General features: G+C 33.0%; 1 protein-coding gene across 1 annotated transcript; it reads right to left on the reverse strand.

Moving 5' to 3' along the window:
- Nucleotides 1-1236: 1236 nt before the first annotated feature.
- Nucleotides 1237-2118, reverse strand: LOC110662077 (RING-H2 finger protein ATL33). Its single transcript, XM_021820948.2, has one exon. It carries the CDS (start codon nt 1914-1916, stop codon nt 1368-1370), a length of 549 nt encoding a protein of 182 aa, XP_021676640.2. The 5' UTR covers nt 1917-2118; the 3' UTR covers nt 1237-1367.
- Nucleotides 2119-19054: the final 16936 nt, after the last annotated feature.

A 19054-nucleotide genomic window follows, 5' to 3' on the forward strand; every position in this document is an offset into this window, starting at 1 on the left:
AAGAAATTGACAATTTACCACTACACTGTTGACACTTTCCAGCTAATTAATCACAATCATAAAAGTTGTTAGGTAATAGGGAAAATTATTAATTAATTTTTATATTTTAATAAAATTAATTAATATATTTATATTTTATTTTTATAAATTTTTTTATTAATAGATAAATTTTAATATTAATTAAATTATTTTTTAATTTATTTATTTTAATAATATTAATTAATTTTTATATTTTAAAAAATATATTAATTATTTTTTATTATTTAATTTTATTAACTTTTTAACCTCTTTAATCATTTTTTTATATCAAAATTATCTTGACTCTCCTCTTTTTATTTTTTTTTTATTTTCTTTTCATTTTTTTTTCTCCCAACACTCACACTCTCTTTTTTCATTATCTCTTTATTTTTCATTTTTGATAAAAAATGATATCAGTTTCCTCAGATCTTTTTCATGCAATTAAGATAATATTCTAAAAAAATTATTTCTCAACAAATAAAATATAAAAATCATATAAAAATTCAAATGAAAATATTTAAATAATTTTTTAAAAAATATAAATTTAAATTTAATATTTACACAATAAAATTATCATTTTTATGTATGAATATGTTATTTAAAATATTATATTTTTTAAAATATATGTATTAATTAATTAATATTAAAAAAATTAAATAATAAATTTTTTTAAATATAAAAATTAATTAATTAATTTTATTAAAATAAAGAAATTAAATAATAATTTTATTTATATTAAAATTTATTAATTAATAAAAAAATTAATAAAAGAATTAAATAGCCCAACGAAAGACAAAATACATATTAAATAATTAGTTTTGGGGTTGGCTGTGTTAGATAAAACGAGGAAGAGGAGATTCAAAAGGATATAGAATTTATAGGAAAAAAAAAGTACATGGAATTTGCTTTTGTGAGTCTTACAATACATACACCAAAAGAATAATTTCAGCCAAATGCTGGGTAATGAGTAAAAATTTCTCAAATTTGGTATTGGAATCAATGATGAGGAAGAAAGAAAAATTAGTTGATGTACTAATATTTTTGTCATTTCAATTAATGATGGAGATCTACATAAGTCTTTGAGGTATCAAATATCTACCTACCTCATCCTCCATTTTCTTCAACTTGGAGTCATTTATGGGAAAATCCTTCTGAATTCTTCTAATTTAATTGACAATTCACAATCAGTGGATTGCTAGAATATATGCAAGCAAAGAATTATGCAATTCTTATCAAGATTGATTTTCTTTCTTTAGTAAGCAAAAACAAACAGGAATTGAACAAGAACAAGCAAAATTAAATACCCATTTAAGAAAGCTATAGCTAAAGTAAGAAGCTAGATCTTGTACTCAAACCAAAGAGGTAGCATCCGGCAAACCACGGTGGAGATCATCGGCTCGAGAGGAGGAGGAGGAGACCGCCGTCGACGTCCCATTATTAGGACGTTTAACAGGAACAGAAGCTCGACAAACAGGACAACTAGAATGAGAATTCAACCACATATTGATACAAGAAGCATGGAAGCTATGCTTGCACACACTCAATTGCTTCACTTCTTCCCCATCAGCGAAAACAGACAAGCAAACTGGACACTCGCTTCCAATATCCTTCACATGGGTATCCTTCTGATACTTGACATCCGAAACCGCTTCTTTATTCTCAGCTGGGTTCTCATCGATGCCGGGAAATTCCCCAGAATCGGTCCAGCGCCGCCTCCTGAAAGGACTAGGGGGGCACTTGATAGAGAAAAAGAAGGTGTAGATCAAGGCAGGGATGGTGATAACAGCGAGGAGACCAAGAATGAACTCGAGAGGAGACAAATCTACGCTTCTGGGCGGTGCAGGGAAGGGTGGGGGTTCAGGCGAAATGAAAATTATAGAACTAGGTGGGTGCTCCATGAAAGCGAAGGAAAAGTATAGTTCTTTCTGTTTTCTTGTTTCTGGATTGTTTTTTTCCGTGTTGGAAGCTCAGTGGGAGAGATTCTGGGCTGGTGGCGATTGGTGTGGTAGGAGCAATAATTGTAGGGAAAATGCAGTGGATAGAAAACAAAAATGGCTTAGGCATAGCATCAAGATGCTACGTGTGTTAGTAGCTCCAAAATGGCGTTCGGAAGAAGATAAATAATAATAATAATAATAATAATAATAATAATAATAATTAATGGGCGTGGTCTCAGCCTCTCATGTCGGTTAGAACTTATTCGGTGTGTGTGTGTTTTTTTTTTTTTCTTCACATTTGAGTTCATGTATTTTTTTTAAGTTAATTTTTTATAATTAATTTTAATTAAATTCAAATTCACACTTAACGGTTCTAGAGAATATTTCATTAGTGTATAATAATTTATTTGACTCTTAACTTTTTTCTATTACATTAAAAATCTAAATTTTTATTATTTTTCACGTTGAGTAATATTGGATTTGATTAATTATTTTTTTAAGTTTTAATTTAGAATATATTTTTAATTTATAAGTTAATTTAAAAATAAATAATTAATTATTTAATAAACTTACTTAAAATTAATTATAAATAATTTAAGTATTTAATTAAAAAGTATTTAAAAGTAAATTAATTTATCAAAATGACTAAAAAATATATCAATTAAGTATTTTGGATGTTAAAATTGGACAACATTGATATTTTTAAAATATTAGAATAATATTTTTTTATTTAGTTTAATTTTAAAATAAGTACATAAGTCATATGTGTATTTTATTTGTAGCTTTTAATTTATTTTAAATAATTTTTTTTAAACCAAAAGCTTTTTTTTGATTTTAAATCAAATCAAATACTAAAAGCATATTTAATTTAACTATTTACTTTTAACTTTTTATTTAATTTTTTTTTACTTATAAATCAATTTAAAAATAAATAATTAATTATTTGATAAGATTACTTAAATGTTAATTTTAAATAGTTTAAGAGGGTAAATGTCATACGCGATTACTTAATTTTATAAATATATTTATAAAAACAATTAAACCTTAATTTAATTTCATAAAACTTATTGAACCTTAATTTGATTTCATAAAAATCACTATAACCAAAAATTAAAGGTTTTCATATTAGCCTATTAATCTGTCAATTATTTTACAAATAAAATTATCTTATTTTATTAATTTCTTTAAAAAAAAAAAAAAAAGAAAATATGATGCATAAAACATATTCAACTACCTTCCTTGTTGTCAAACCCCTCCCTTTTCTCCATTTTCTCATTCATCAATAATAAGTAATTTTATTTGTAAAATAGTTGATAGGTCAGTAAATTAATTTGAAAAATTTTTAATTTTCAGTTACAATAACTTTTATGAATTTAACTTGAAATTCAATAAGTTTTATGAAAAAAAATTAAAATTTAGTAACTTTTATAAAAAAAAAAACTCATAAAATTGAGAGACAACATTGATAATTATCCTAATTTAAGAGAATGTTTACTTTAGCTTATAAGTTAATCAAAATTGCTTATAAGTAAAAAATTATAAGTAGATTACTATTTGATTTGGTTTATAAGTTAAAAAAAAAAAATCTCTACTTAACATGTAAATAAAATTGAGCCCATCATCACTTGATTAACAAAATATTTAAATAAATTTTCTTTCATTTATTGATTAAAAAAGGAGTGACTAGTGACTAGACTACTTAGCAAGTTATTTGGATAGTAACAATGCCTTCTTCAACTCCTTATTTGCATCCCCCTCCATTGATTTCTTCTCATTGCTTCTTTCAATTTTACTACCATTCACATTTTTCATTTCATTCTATTCAGTTTCTCTGTATTTGCCATAAATGAAACTCGACAAATTCAATTTACCTGCAATAATTTCTTGCCAGAGATCTTCCACATTATTACTTCAATAGCCCACTTTTCACCATCAAACAAGCCTCTGCCATACCAACATTTGTTAATTTTGAGCTCAACTTTGTTGCAGCAAAGGCCGTCCCTTTTGATTTTGAATCATCAACATTAATGTGCTTCGGCTGCTTTGGGTTAGGGGAAAAGCAGTGGTGAGATGGCTGAGAAGTTGTATAGACCGTGAGGGAAATGAGCGCTTTGGTGAGTCTAGGAATGAGAGGAAAGAATGGCGTAGGTGGAATTGGGGACACACCCCACTTGTCTTCACACAACAAAATTCTTGAATTAACCTCAATCATTAACAAGATTGTGGACCTTCCATTGATAAATGGGCCTCCTTCTTTTTGGCTAATCAATCTTCCTACACTTTGATCAAGATTTGCTAGTTCGTCTCTTGGTTTTGATAATTACATTTGTTAGTTTCTAACTTTTTATTTTGTCTACTAACTAGTCCCTCCATCCTTTCCTCACCTCAAATTTATATATATCAAGAAGTTGAGCTTCTTCAATGAAAAGAGAAGCAACTCGAGCATGAAGCCAAGCATTTTATCTCTCACTGCTTCCTTCCTTTGATGAAAAATTAAAGCCATAATTTTCCTTTCTTTCCTTTCTTTGATAACTATCATTGTGTCTGATGGAGGTACCACCAATGCTGCTGCAAAAGAAGCTGTGATAGTGGTGAAAATAAACCTATACGAAAATGAGTTGGTAGAGAAGGTGAAGAGGGTCCAAGCATGGGTGAGGGACAACTTTACATGCTAAATCAACTAATGAGAGCTTTGACTAAATTGTTAATGGAGTAACACACAAGAGCTTGCATGTTCGATCAAAGTTATCTAAGGTTTACTTGTAACACCCATATATTAAGCAGTCTATAATATTCTATTGTTTTGTTGACTAGTGTCTGTCCAGACAGTCAGGATGTTTAGAACCATATTTATGTCATTCATAAAAGTCCTAAGTAAAAATTAATAGAAATTATATGAAAGAGAAATATAAATAAGAAAAACAAAGCATAAAAAGTTAAATGAGCTAAGGCCACAGTGATGGGTGACCGTATCAAGAAATTATTGTGAGATTAGTTGCTGCCTAAATTTCGTGTGAGACATTGTGACACCCAAAGCCTAAGAAGTTAGTAGAAATGTGAAAACCATAGAAAAGAATAGAGAACCAGTTAAAATAATTGAACCAGAGTTTTAGAAGCAATTTAATGCTATTGGAAAGACGAATCAGACTAGTAAGGGGCAATTTGGTCAATTCACCCTTAGAGGTGACTCATGGCCTCAATATCCATTAAAATGTAGGAAATTAAATTTATGAAAAATAATTAAAAATATAAAGAGGTGCAGCAAAGGAAAAGAAAAGAAAAGAAATTAAAAAACATAAATTGTGACATTATCAAATGAGGTAAGCATGACACAATTAATCATTTTAATTTCTAATTATTTAAGTATGGGGATAATTACACATAAAATAAAAACAAAAATTATAATAAAAGAAATTGTCTCTTCTTCCACCTTTGTAGCCGTCCCACCTCTCTCTCATCTCTCTCTTCCTTGTTCCTTCTTCCACCATTAAAGCTCATTTTGAGCTTGAACAACCACCTATTTTAGCCATAAATTTCCTAGTTTCCCTTAATTAAAACTTGGTTGTGAGTCTTGGAAAGAAGATTGGGAGAAAGAAATTGAAGAAAAGTGAAGAATTTAAGAAGCTTGAAATTCTTTAAGTGAGGTAAGTCTCTTTCCTTAAGTTAAATTGATTATAATTAGGAAAAATAATATGAGTAAGTAGAAATTCACTTAGAAAGGGAAAAATTTATGCATGTTGGGAAGACCACAAATTTCAGCTATCATGGAGAGGAATTAGGTTTGATGAAATTGAATGAAATTAAAGATGTAATTAAGCTTAAGCAAGTATGTGAGAATGATTAATATGGTTGAATTGACATAAATTAATTAAATTCAAAATTAGGGTTCTTGACAATTGAAAATTTTGGGGAAAATTTTGGGGATTTAGTGAATTGAAGCAAATTGACCCAATTGATGCTTAAATTGGTCAATTGGTGTAGTTAGGAGTATGATTGAATGATTGAAATTGGAATTGAGATGTGAATGGTAGTGTCCAATTGTGGACAGCCTGACCATGGTCCACTTAAATGGTCATAACTGAAATTCTGTTGTCCTAGTTGGTGTGAGGCCAATTAGAGATGAAAATTAAGACCCAAAGTTACAATTTTCATGTGGAAACCTTGCCCTAAAATTGACTACAAGTTGGTATAAAATTTGGTTAAATTCAGATTAGGTACCCTGCCACTGGGCAAAATTGATCATATGAACAGTATTTGTTCAATTGGTCATAACTTGGTGTAGAGAGGTCCAAATAACCTGATTTTTATATCATTGGAAAGCTTAGACTTAGTAGAACAACTTTCATGAAGAATACAATCCCAAATTCTGACCATAACTGAATCAAAATGCCAACTAAATTTGGATCATTAAATCTGCCAGAACCAAAAAAATTTGCCCAGAATTCTGGAATTGACCAATCTGGCCAGTTATGGTTAAATGGCTATAACTTGAGCTACAAAACTCCAAAGTTAGCCAAATATTCTATAAAAGAGAATTAAAGAGAATTAAAGCTAAGACATAAAGGAACAACTTTGATGAAGAAAAGTTAGCCAAATATCCATTGTAGAAGGTCCAATGGAACAGTAGAACTAAGAGACCCAAAACTGAAATTTTGAAATTTCACTTAAGGAGTTTGGAATTCCAATTGGCAATCAATGCCAACATAATTGTAATCCAAAATGTGGTATGTGGGAGTAATTAGAACTAATAAACTTCTTAACTATGAAAAAAGTCAACATTTTAGCCAATTGGTCAAATGAATAGTAACTACAAATACACCTAATGCAAAAGATTCAAATGTATAAATCGTATTGGGTAGATTAAGGCTATAAAAATTTTAATTGTTGGATTACTTATTAAAAGTGATGTAAATGAGTACTAAAACACTTTAAATTGTGTATTTTAGTAGAATGAGACACTGGGAAGGACAAAGAAAAAGTGAGTCAAGGCCAAGAGGCAACTCATTTGAGGTTTGTGCATAACAATTAACTTCTATTTGATTTTTTATTTGAATTTTTAATTGAATGATTTATGAAATTTATTTATGACTTCACGGATATCGAATAATTTGGTTGACAAAGAATTTTATGCTGTTAGCCCAAATTTTGGGAAATTAAATTGTATGTGAATTGATGGATATTTTGATGTTTGAATAATTATTGAAATGGTTTGAAACCACAGTTTTCATGACTATAAGTTTAAATTTCTCACTAACTTGCCTAGTGTAATGAATTGGTTTTATGTTCCCTCTCTGGCTGAAGTGTTGAGTGTGTGCCAGTTGAGGACGAATTGAATGAGTACTCATATAATTGTGCTAGCTAGCTTTGGTATTCCTCATTAGCCTTTGGCTAGTGGGATGAATTGGATATTAGAGTCATGATTAAGCTGTGTGACTTTTTAAATTTTATCTTGTGATGATGGAATGAAATTTGGTTTATTTAAGAAATTTTCTGGCTTTAGAGATAAAGCATGATTTTATATGTGTTAAGATTTGAATTGATTTACTTTGGAAAAATTTTGATTAATTGTTATTTAAATTATTATTCCTTTAAGTTGTGAACCACTGAGTCTTTGGCTTAGCGATGGCTTTTTATTGCTGTCGCAGGTAGAGAGGTAGATAAGGCAGCAGAATAGGCTGCTTGGGACTGAAGTGACCAGCATTTTGGATTTTTACCGTGTATGTAGATTATACCCCTGTAAATTTTTATTGTAATGTATATGTAACTGTGTATGTATGTAAATTTGGCTTAAGCAGTTGTATAATAAATTTTGGAATTTATGTTTGATCTGTGTAAATCTTTGTAATGTAAAACTGTTATTTTTATTTAATGAAATATTTAAGTTTCTTTTTATATTTGTCAAATAATGAATTGCCGAGATTGAGATTATTGAAAATTGAGTTGTATTGATAATATTGGAGTTTGGGATTGAGATATATATGTTGAGAGTGTTTTCATAGGTTTTTAAAGAACTGTTTTTCTAAATTATAGATGGCACTCTGCCGAATTTTCTGTAAAAATTGAGGAAATTTTAAATTAATTAAAATTTTAATTATGATTTAACTTCAATTAAAAGGTTTTTAATACTTGTTCAAAATTACCCACCACTTTAAAAAGGAATGGAAATTGATTTAAAATCCTTTGTAGTGTATTTAATGAGTTATCGGTAGGCGAAGTTCTGTAATTCATTAGGTATACTACGGGATCATGTTATGCCTTACAGACGGGTAAGGTGTGATATATTTTTGTGGTATCAGAGCATTGTTTTTGAATGAGTTTTGAACTGGAGATTTGAATATTTTCTTTGATAAGTACAACTGCTCAATGTCATTATTTAATACATACGATGTATTACATTATGAATATGAACTGATGGAGGAAAATCTCCTTGTGTTGTTTATTCAGGAGATAGAATACCCTCTAATTGAATATGGAGGAAGGAGATCGCTCAGTTGAGCAATTAGTCAAAGCTGAGGCATAAGGAGAAGCCCCAGCTCTCCAAAATGTTAGTGGGTCAGTTGCACCAGCTCCACCCATGCCACAGATTCCTGCTCAGTTTGCTTAGCAAATGGCTACTTTATTCCAACAAATGGCTGAGAACATACCTACTCAAGCCCCAATTAAAGCACCAGTAGTGCAACCATAGTCTCTAGCCAAACAGTATGATAAGTTGATCAAGTGTGGTGCTACTGAATTTAAGGATACAGTGGACCCGTTGGAAGCAGAGCATTGGTTAGAGAGAATGGGAAGCGTTTTTAAAAAGCTGCACTGCACAGAAGAGTTAAAGTTTGAGTACTCAATTTCAATTCTACAGGGGGATGCGTATAACTGGTGGAAAACCATCCCCCATAGTTTGGTGGAACTCCCAGTATTGACATGGGATGACTTCCTCAAAGAGTTCAGACAGAAATATGTCCCGGATGCATATGTGGATATGCAGCTACAGGAATTCTTAAGTTTGAAATAAGCAGAACAGTGGCAGAGTATGAAAGGGAATTTTTTCGCTTGAGTCACTATGCTGGGAGTCTACTTGTTACTAGTAGAGAAACATACAAAAGGTTTGAAGTCAGCTTGAAACCCAGTTTGAGAATACAACTAGTGGGGTTCAGACATGAAAACATCTTTGAACTCATATCACAAGCATTGAAGCTAGAGAGGTGTCACACCCTACCCCTCTGTAAGGCATAACATGATCCCGTAGTATATCTAATGAATTACCAACTCCGTCTACTGATAACCCATTAAATATACTATAAGGGATTTTAAAAACTTTTCTTACTTCTTTTACAGTGGTGAGCACTATTTACAGGTATTAAAAACCTTTTTGAATTGTAGTGATAGAACAAACATATTTGAATTATTTGGAATTTTTATAAAAATTTTGGCAGAGTGCCATCTGTATTTTGGATAAAACAGTTCTTCAGAAAACCTGTAAGAAGCACTTCAATATTTTTCCAAATCTCAACTCCAACATTTTTCTCAACACAACATGTTTCTCAACTCAAATCCACAGTGATTTTTCAAAGATTGCGATACAAGAAATATAATACAATTTTTACCAACCAAAATAACTCATAATTATTTTACAACTTTAATGTACAATTTTAATTTACAACTGCTCAAAACCAAAAACAATATGTACATACAGTGGTCATACATTACAGTACAAAATGCAAAATGTTGGTATACTCATTATACCCGGTAATCTCTCGCTGGAGGTACTAGCAGCCTAGTCTGCACGCCTGTGTCTGTCTACTGCGATAAAGAATAAAGCTATCGCTGAGACAATGTCTCAGTGGAGCACAACATTAACCAAATATAATTTAAATCACAATTCATAAATCATATAAGTAGTGGATACTTAAAACCATAGTTAATTTCAAGACAGTAATTGTCAACAAGAATTTAAACTCCATTTCTCAATATCACAATAAATTTTAATAAGTCAGATCATGGTTGAATTCAAAAGACAGTATATGTCAATAAGAGTTTAAATTCATTTCACAATCTCACAGTACATATCAATAAATCATACACAGCTTAATCATGTTCCAAAGTTCAATTCGTCCCAAAAGTCGATGACTAATGAGGAATAACATAGCTAGCTAGTAAAAATATGAGTACTCATCCAATTCGTCCTCAACAGGCACACACCTCAACACTTCAGCCAGAGAGGGAATTCAATTTGTCCCACTAGACAAGCTAGCGAGGAATACAATCAATATATATGATAGCTGTGGTTTCAAACCATTTCCAATACTTTTCAATCAATAAGTATCCATCAATATCATTCAAATAATTTCTCACAGTTTTCAAATCATTTACAATGCTTTTCAAGCAATAAATATCCATCAATATCATTCAAATAATTTCTCACAGTTTTCAAATCATTTACAATGCTTTTCAAGCAATAAATATCCATTCAAACACATTTCCACAATTTAAAACAATAATGTACAAATAGTCATAATTCATTTCAATTGAAAAATTCAAATGAAATAGTTGTTGTGCACAAACCTCGATGATCGTCTCTGATCCGACTCAGTGTTTCCTTCCCTTTTCCTGAGTCTTTGGTAACTGAGAAACACAATTTGAAGTGTTTCAGTACTAAATTAAACTGTCTCTATCGATAATGTTTGACAAATAATTCACTGAAAGCTATTATTTGCTTAATCACCTAATATACCGACCCTCAATGCGTTCTAGGTAAATTAGGTTTTAGTGTCACTAATATGTCATATTCGATAGTGTTTTAGGGTTGGTACTCGTTACCAATTTCATTTCCTTATTTAGTGCATTTTATTGCAATTTACTGAATTCCGGTATACTAGTTTGACCTAGCCGGACGACCTAGTTTCCTCGGTTTTCGGGTTTCGATCAAAACTACAAACTTGTAGATCTATGTCTTATTGCACGCGGGGCAAAATTTCAGGTCAATCCGAGTTATGTAGACCAAGTTATGGTCATTTTACTATTGCTGGTCAAATAGCATCAAATTAGGTCATTTTAGGTCAATTTTGGTCAACTTTGGTTCGGCCAGTTTTTGGACCCGAACTTGTGCAAGCTGTTTGACTTGCTTATGGTCATTTCTGGGCTTTGATGTCTTCATGAGACTTGTAGGTATGGGTCTTAACTATTCATGGTTAAAATTTCAGGTCAATTGGACCTGTTTTGAGTGAGTTATGGGCTAAACACTAACTGCTGCCCAAATGGTTAGTTTTTAGGCCTCAATTGTACTTAATCCGAATTGGTCATTTTTCATGCTACATTGAAAGCAGAATTTTGGTATGCTTTCTCAATGAAAGTTGGCACATTTTGTGCCTAGTCTCACCTCCAATTGGTCTCATACCAATTGGAGTTACACATTTAAAGTTATGGGCTAAAATGTAGGTTGTCCTTAATTACCTTGCATAAACATGTATCAATTACACATTTACCTTACTCTAAGTCCATCTCTCTTACCCATTCTGTTTTGGCACATTACCAAAACCATTTACCACTTCACATAAAAATCATTTTGGGCAGAATACAAACATTCTCAATACACCAAATAAAACTCTAATTCATAAAGTTCAATTACAACCATAAATACACATAACACTACTCATCATTTCATACAATTTCCACCACTAATTTATATACATATCCATCAATCCTCAATGTCATAATTCTGCCAATATCTTCATGAATTCATACATTCACCAAAGAGTCCCAAGGCTGCTGAATTGTTCCACAATGCCAAAGTGTCCTACAATTCATCAATTTCCATTCCAAGTGCACAATCACCATATACATGTGGAATAATTTACTAGGACATTAAATTACCCTAATCAACATAATTTCTCATCAAATATATGTATGAATATTTCATTAAACATACAACTCCATGGCTGTCCAAAATTGATATATCAAGAACTCCTCAAAACTTAAAATTTCCTTCACATAGCAAACACCCATAACATGTATACAAACTTTAACAAAGCAATATTCAAAAATACAAACTTACCTTTGGTTGGGACTTGTTAAACCTTAACTAAACTTCTTGATTTTAGTATCAAACTCTTCCTTGTGATGTGGGGATAAAACTTAATGAAGAAACCTAAGTGATTGGAGGTGAAATGAAGGAGTGGAGGAAGCTTTAAGTGAAACGGCAATGGAGGATGTCACCTCTCCCATTTCGGCATGGATGAAGAACTTAGAGAAAATGAATTTGCAGATTGCATATTAGGTGTACACCTGCCCCTTTTTGTTCTTAATTTATTCAATAGTGGCCCACTCACCAAATTTAAATCATATAATATGTTAAATGTGTTATTTACACAATTTTCACTCCACTTTTGGCTATTTACATTAGGTACCACCAAATTAATTTTTCATTTTATTTTCTAAGTGTAATATTATTTATTTTTAATGGACATTTAGGTCAAAAGATAATTCGGGATGTCAAATGACCATAATGCCCCTGTTCGGGTTACATTCCCAATTTTTCGGTAACACCGGGTTTTGTCTGTTTTTCGATTTCTCACTTTTCTTTGTACTAATTAATTAATTTTTCTTTGATATTTCTAATGATATTTATACTTCAATTGATATCTCTTTAAGTCTTAAAAAATATTTTCCAGGGTTCCTCGCAGTCCAGGGCTAGTCAACGGTCCACGCCGTGACTTCCCGGTGCGGTCACCCATCGCTAGGGTTTTCGGCTCGCTTAACTTGATTACCTTTCTTTGCTATTATTTTTCCTTTGTTTTTTCTTGTATTTTCTTTTCTCGTATTTCATTATTTTATATCTCCTCCCTCATATCAAAGTGTAGTTCTAGGCATCCTAGTTGTCGGGACAACACTGGTCACCGGAGCAGTAGAACGCACTACCGAACATAGGGGTGTTACAAGAGGATTGAATTAGAAGGGGCACCTGATAAAGAAAAGACAGAAAAAGAGAAGAGTGGGAAGCCAGTGGATCTGAATTCTAGTGGCAATGCTGAAAAGAGAAAGAACTTTGGAGGACAGAGCAGTAGGAAGTCTGGTAGAGGGAGATTTTCGAGACAGAGACCCCCTCGATTTGGTCAATAGACGACCAGAAGTTCTCTCCCTTCACGTCCCTATGAGACTTGTGGTAGGAACCATGGTTAGGTATGTTAAGAGGGTATTGGTGCTTGTTATAACTGCGGTGGTACGGGACATTTTGCAAAGGATTGTACTAGTCCTCGCAGATCTGGGCCACCTATTACCACAGCAGAAGGATCTATTCAGAGTTCTGCCACCAGAGGTTCACAACCAACTAGTAGAGGCAGAGGAAGAGGTAGGGCCAGTACCTCAGGCAGTCAGGGCACTATTAATCAGTCAAAGCAGGGTAGTGCTCTAGCTAGAGTATACACTATGTGGCAGAGAGAAAAGGCAAAAACATCTGATATTATGGCTGGTACTTTTTCTATCTTTAACCAAGATGTATTTGTGCTGTTTGATCCTGAATCTACACATTCCTATGTTAGTACCAGCATTGCTTGCTTAATTGCTGTCCCATATAAGAAAATGAATTTTGAGGTGTTAGTGACTAGTCTGTTAGGACAAGAGGTTAGGGTCAACAAAATGTATAAGGATTGTCCTTTGGTGATCCAAGGATACACCTTCCTATCTAACTTGATTGAAATGCCCTTCAGAGATTATGATATTATCTTGGGCATGGATTGGTTAGCCAGGCATCATGCCATGATTGATTATAGACTGAAGACAATCACTTTTGATCTCCCTCAGTATGGTGATGTAGTAATACATGGGGAGAGGCAGTTACTGCCATCAAACCTTATTTCTACTGCACTTGCCAGAAAAATGATCCAAAAAAGGTGTGAAGCTTACTTGGCCCATGTGATAAACACCCAACTAAAGAGTCTAACATTAAGGGACATCCCTACAGTATGTGACTTTCCAGATGTGTTTCCTAAAAAATTTCTAGGATTACCTTCGAAAATAGAGGTGCAGTTCGAAATAGAGGTTATGCCTGGTGTGGACCCAATCTCCATTACTCCGTACAGAATGGCACCTGCTGAATTGAAGGAGTTGAAGGTGCAGTTGCAAGAGTTGCTTGATAAGGGCTTCATTCGCCCTAGTGTGTCACCTTGGGGAGCGCCAGTATTGTTTGTTAAGAAGAAATATGATACTTTCCGTCTGTGTATCGACTACAAACAGTTGAATAAGGTGACAATAAAGAACAGATATTCATTGCCCTCATAGATGATTTATTTGAACAGTTGAAGGGTTCAGTTGTATTCTCCAAAATTGATTTGAGATCGGGCTATTACCAGTTGAGGATGCAAGAGCAGAGTATTCCAAAAACTGCTTTTAGAACTCGATATGGCCATTATGAGTTTCTGGTTATGCCATTCGAGTTAACTAATGCTCCAGCTGCTTTTATAAACCTGATGAACACTATCTTCAGGCCATGTTTAGACTAATTTGTTGTTGTATTTATTGATGACATATTAGTATATTCGAAGAGTGCAAAGGAGCATAACAAACATTTGTGGATTGTGCTACAGATATTGAGGGAGAAACAACTGTATGCCAAGTTATCAAAGTGTGAATTTTGGCGGGAAGAAATCTCTTTCTTAGAGCACATTGTGTCAGCTGAAGGCATTAAGGTAGATCCTAGCAAAGTTGAAGCTATCCTTAATTAGAAGCCACCCAGGAGTGTTACAGAAGTTCGCAGTTCTCTAGGTTTAGATAGATACTACCGCCGTTTTGTTAAAGGATTTTCTATGTTGGCATCTCCACTGACCAAGCTGCTTCGGAAAGATGTAAAATTTCAGTGGACTGATAAATGTCAACAAAGTTTCAATGAATTAAAGAGATGTTTGACTAAAGCTCCGGTCCTAACTTTACATACTCCGGGTAAAGAATACACTGTTTATAGCGATGCTTCTCACAATGGGTTAAGTTGTGTACTGATACAAGACTGAAATATCATTGCTTATGCATCACGTCAGCTGAAACCACATAAGAGAAACTATCCTACACATGACTTGGAGCTTACTGCCATAATATTTGCTCTAAAGATCTAGAGATACTATTTGTATGGGGAGAAATGTTATATCTACACAGATCACAAGAGCTTGAAATATTTGGGCACTCAGAAGGAACTGAATTTAAGGCAGAGAAGGTGGTTAGAATTGATTAAAGACTATGACTGTTTGATAGATTATCAGCCAAAAAATGCAAATGTGGTAGCAGATGCCTTAAGTTGTAAGACTATGGCTAGTTTAAGGGTTTTTCCTTTTGTCTATGGTGCATGAATTAAAAGCATTGCATGCTAGTTTGGAGGTTAATGATGAGGGGTAGATGATAGTTACTTGGCAAGTGAAACCAGTATTGATAGAACAGATCCAAATGGCTGCACAAAATGATGAAAAATATCAAAAATTGATGGAGGAAGCTCGGGATGGCCAGAAACCAGGATTTTCGATAAATGATGATGGCTTACTGCTACAGGAGGGCAGAATGTGTGTTCCAAATGATATAGAATTGTGACAAATCATTATGAAGGAAGCACGTGACTCTCCTTTTGCTATGCACCCTGATGGGACCAAAATGTATAGAACAATAATAGAAGATTATTGGTGGAATGGGATGAAGAAAGATATAGCTGAGTATGTAGCCAAATGCCTAAGAACTAGCTTGAACTTTGTTACGGCATTCCATCCACAGATAGATGGCCAGTCTGATAGGGTGATTCAGATATTGGAGGATATGCTACGGGCTTGTGTAATTGAGTTTGAAGGTAGTTGGGATACACACTTGCCTTTGATTGAGTTCGCTTACAATAACAGCTATCAATCAAGCATTGGAATGCCTCCATATGAAGCTCTGTATGCCAGGAAGTGCAGAACTCCTCTTTGTTGGGATGAAGCAGGTGAAAGGAAGCTGATTGGCCTAGAAATTGCTCAGCAGATAGAGGAGAAGATTAAGCTTATTAGAGATCAACTCAAGGCTGCATCAGATCGGCATAAATCCTATATTGTTTTAAAAAGGAGAGATATTGAATATGCAGTGGGTGCCAAGGTATTCCTCAAGGTTTCTCCTTAGAAGAAAATCATGAGATTTGGCAGAAAAGGAAAACTGAGTCCTCGCTTTATTGGACTGTATAAGGTTCTGAAAAGAGTGGGTCCTTTGGTGTATAGATTGGCACTACCTCCAAAGCTAGAAAAGATACATAATGTCTTTTATGTTTCTATGCAAAGGAGGCACAGATCAGACCCCTCTCATGTGCTACCAGTAGAAGAGATTGAGGTGAATCCAATCCTCACTTATGAGGAAAAACCTATAGAGATTCTGGCATATGAGGTGAAGCAGCTGAGGAACAAGCAGATACCACTGGTAAAGGTGTTGTGGAACCATCATTCAGGCCAGGAGGCTGCTTGGGAGCACGTGGAGGATATGAGGAGGCAGCACCCACAGCTGTTCAAAGACTAATATCATGTAAAATTTCGGGATGAAATTTAATTAAGGGGGAGAGAATTGTAACACCCCTATATTAAGCAGTCTATAACATTCTACTGTTTAGGTGACTAGTGTCTGTCCAGACAGTTAGTATGTTTAGAACCATATTTATGTCATTCAGAAAAGTCCTAAATAAAAATTAATAGAAATTATATGAAGGAGAAATACAAATAAGAAAAACAAAGCATAAAAGGTTAAATGAGCCAAGGCCACAATGATGGGTGACATACTGGGAAGTGACTGCGAGATCAGTTGCTGCGCAAATTTCTTGTGGGACACTGTGATACCCCAGGCCTAAGAATTATTGTGAAGTTAGTGGAAATGTGAAAACCACGGAAAAGAATAGAGAACCAGTTTAAATAATTGAACCAGAGTTCCGGAAGCAATTTAATGCTATTGGAAATACGGATCAGACAAGTAAGGGGCATTTTGAGCAATTCACCCTTAGAGGTGACTCATGGCCTCAATGTCCATCAAAATGTAAGAAATTAAATTTATGAAAAATAATTAAAAACATGAAGAGGTGTAGGAAAGGGAAAGAAAAGAAATTGAAAAACATAAATTATGACATCATCAAATGAGGTAAGCATGACACAATTAATCATTTTAATTTTTAATTATTTTAAGTATGGGGATAATTACACATAAAATAAGAATAAAAATTGAAATAAAAGAAATTGTTTCTTCTTCCACCTTTGTAGCCGTCCCACCTCTCTCTCATCTCTCTCTTCCTCATTCCTTCTTCCACCATTAAAACTCATTTTGAGCTTGAACAACCGCCTATTTTAGCCATAAATTTCCTAGCTTCCCTTAATTAAAACTTGGTTGTGAGTCTTGGAAAGAAGATTGGGCAAAAGAAATTGAAGAAAAGTGAAGAATTTAAGAAGCTTAAAATTCTTTAAGTGAGGTAAGTCTCTTTCCTTAAGTTAAATTGATTATACTTAGGAAAAATAATATGAGTAAGTAGAAATTCACTTAGAAAGAAAAATTTTATGCAAGTTGGGAAGACCACAAATTTCAGCTATCATGGAGGAGAATTAGGTTTGATGAAATTGAACGAAATTAAAGATGTAATTAAGCTTAAGCAAGTATGTGAAAATGATTAATATGGTTGAATTGACATAAATTAATTAAATTCAAAATTAGGGTTCTTGACAATTGAAAATTTTGGGGAAAATTTTGGGGATTTAGTGAATTGAAGCAAATTGACCGAATTAATGCATAAATTGGTCAATTGGTGTAGTTAGGAGTGTGATTGAGATTGAAATTGGAATTGAGTTGCGATTGGTAGTGTCCAATTCTGGACAGCTTGACCATGGTCTACTTAAATGGCCATAACTGAAATTCTGTTGCCCCAGTTGGTGTGAGGCCAATTGGAGATGAAAATTAAGACCTAAAGTTACAATTTTCATGCAAAAACCTTGCCCTAAAACCGACTATAAGTTAGTGTAAAATTTGGTTAAATCCGGATTAGGTACCCTGCCACTAGGCAAAATTGACCATATGAGTAGTACTTATTCAATAGGTCATAACTTGGTGTAGAGAGGTCTAAATGACCTAATTTTTATATCATTGGAAAACTTAGACTTAGTAGAACAACTTTTATGCAGAACACAATTCCAAATTTTGACTATAATCAAATCAAATTGCCAACCAAAGTTGGATTACCAAATCTGCCAGAACCAAAAAACTTGCCCAGAATTCTGGAATTGACTAATCTGGCCAGTTATGGTTAAATGGCTATAACTTGAGCTAAAAAACTCCAAATAGAGTAATTCAAAAAGGAAATTAAAGCTAAGCCATAAAGAAACAACTTTGATAAAGGAAAGTTGGCCAAATTTCCACTGTAGAAGGTCCAATGAAATAGTAGATCCAAGAAACCCAAAACTGAAATTTTGGAATTTCACTTAAGGAGTTTGGAATTTCAATTGGCAATCAATGCCAACACAATTGTAACCCAAAATGTGGTATGTGGGAGTAATTAGAACTAATGAACTTATTAACTATGAAAAAGTCAATATTTTAGCTAATTGGTCAAATGAATAGTAACCACAAATGCACCTAATGCAAAAAATTCAAATGTATAAATCGTATTGGGTAGATTAAGGCTATAAAAATATTAATTATTGGATTACTTATTAAAAGTGATTTAAATAAGTACTGAAACACTTTAAATTGTGTGGTTCAGTAGAATGAGACACTGGGAAGGACAAAGAAAAAGTGAGTCAAGGCCAAGAGGCGACTCATTTGAGGTTTGTACACAATAATTAACTTCTATTTGATTTTCAATTTGAATTTTTAATTGAATGATTTATGAAATTTATTTATGACTTCATGGATATCAAATAATTTGGTTGACAAAGAATTTTATGCTGTTAGCCCAAATTTTGTGAAATTGAATTGTATGTGAATTGATGGATATTTTGAGGTTTGGATAATTATTGAAATGGTTTGAAACCACAGTTTTCATGACTATATGTTTGAATTCCTCACTAGCTTGAATAGTGGAATGAATTGGTTTTGTATTCCCTCTCTGGCTGAAGTATTGAGGTGTGTGCCAGTTGAGGACG

This window comes from Hevea brasiliensis, chromosome 5, assembly GCF_030052815.1.
Source record: "Hevea brasiliensis isolate MT/VB/25A 57/8 chromosome 5, ASM3005281v1, whole genome shotgun sequence".
NCBI lineage: Eukaryota > Viridiplantae > Streptophyta > Magnoliopsida > Malpighiales > Euphorbiaceae > Hevea > Hevea brasiliensis.

Coding starts and splice junctions, on each gene's coding strand:
- LOC110662077 (XM_021820948.2), bottom strand. CDS start 1,916: ATGGAGCACCCACCTAGTTCTATAATTTTCATTTCGCCTGAACCCCCA.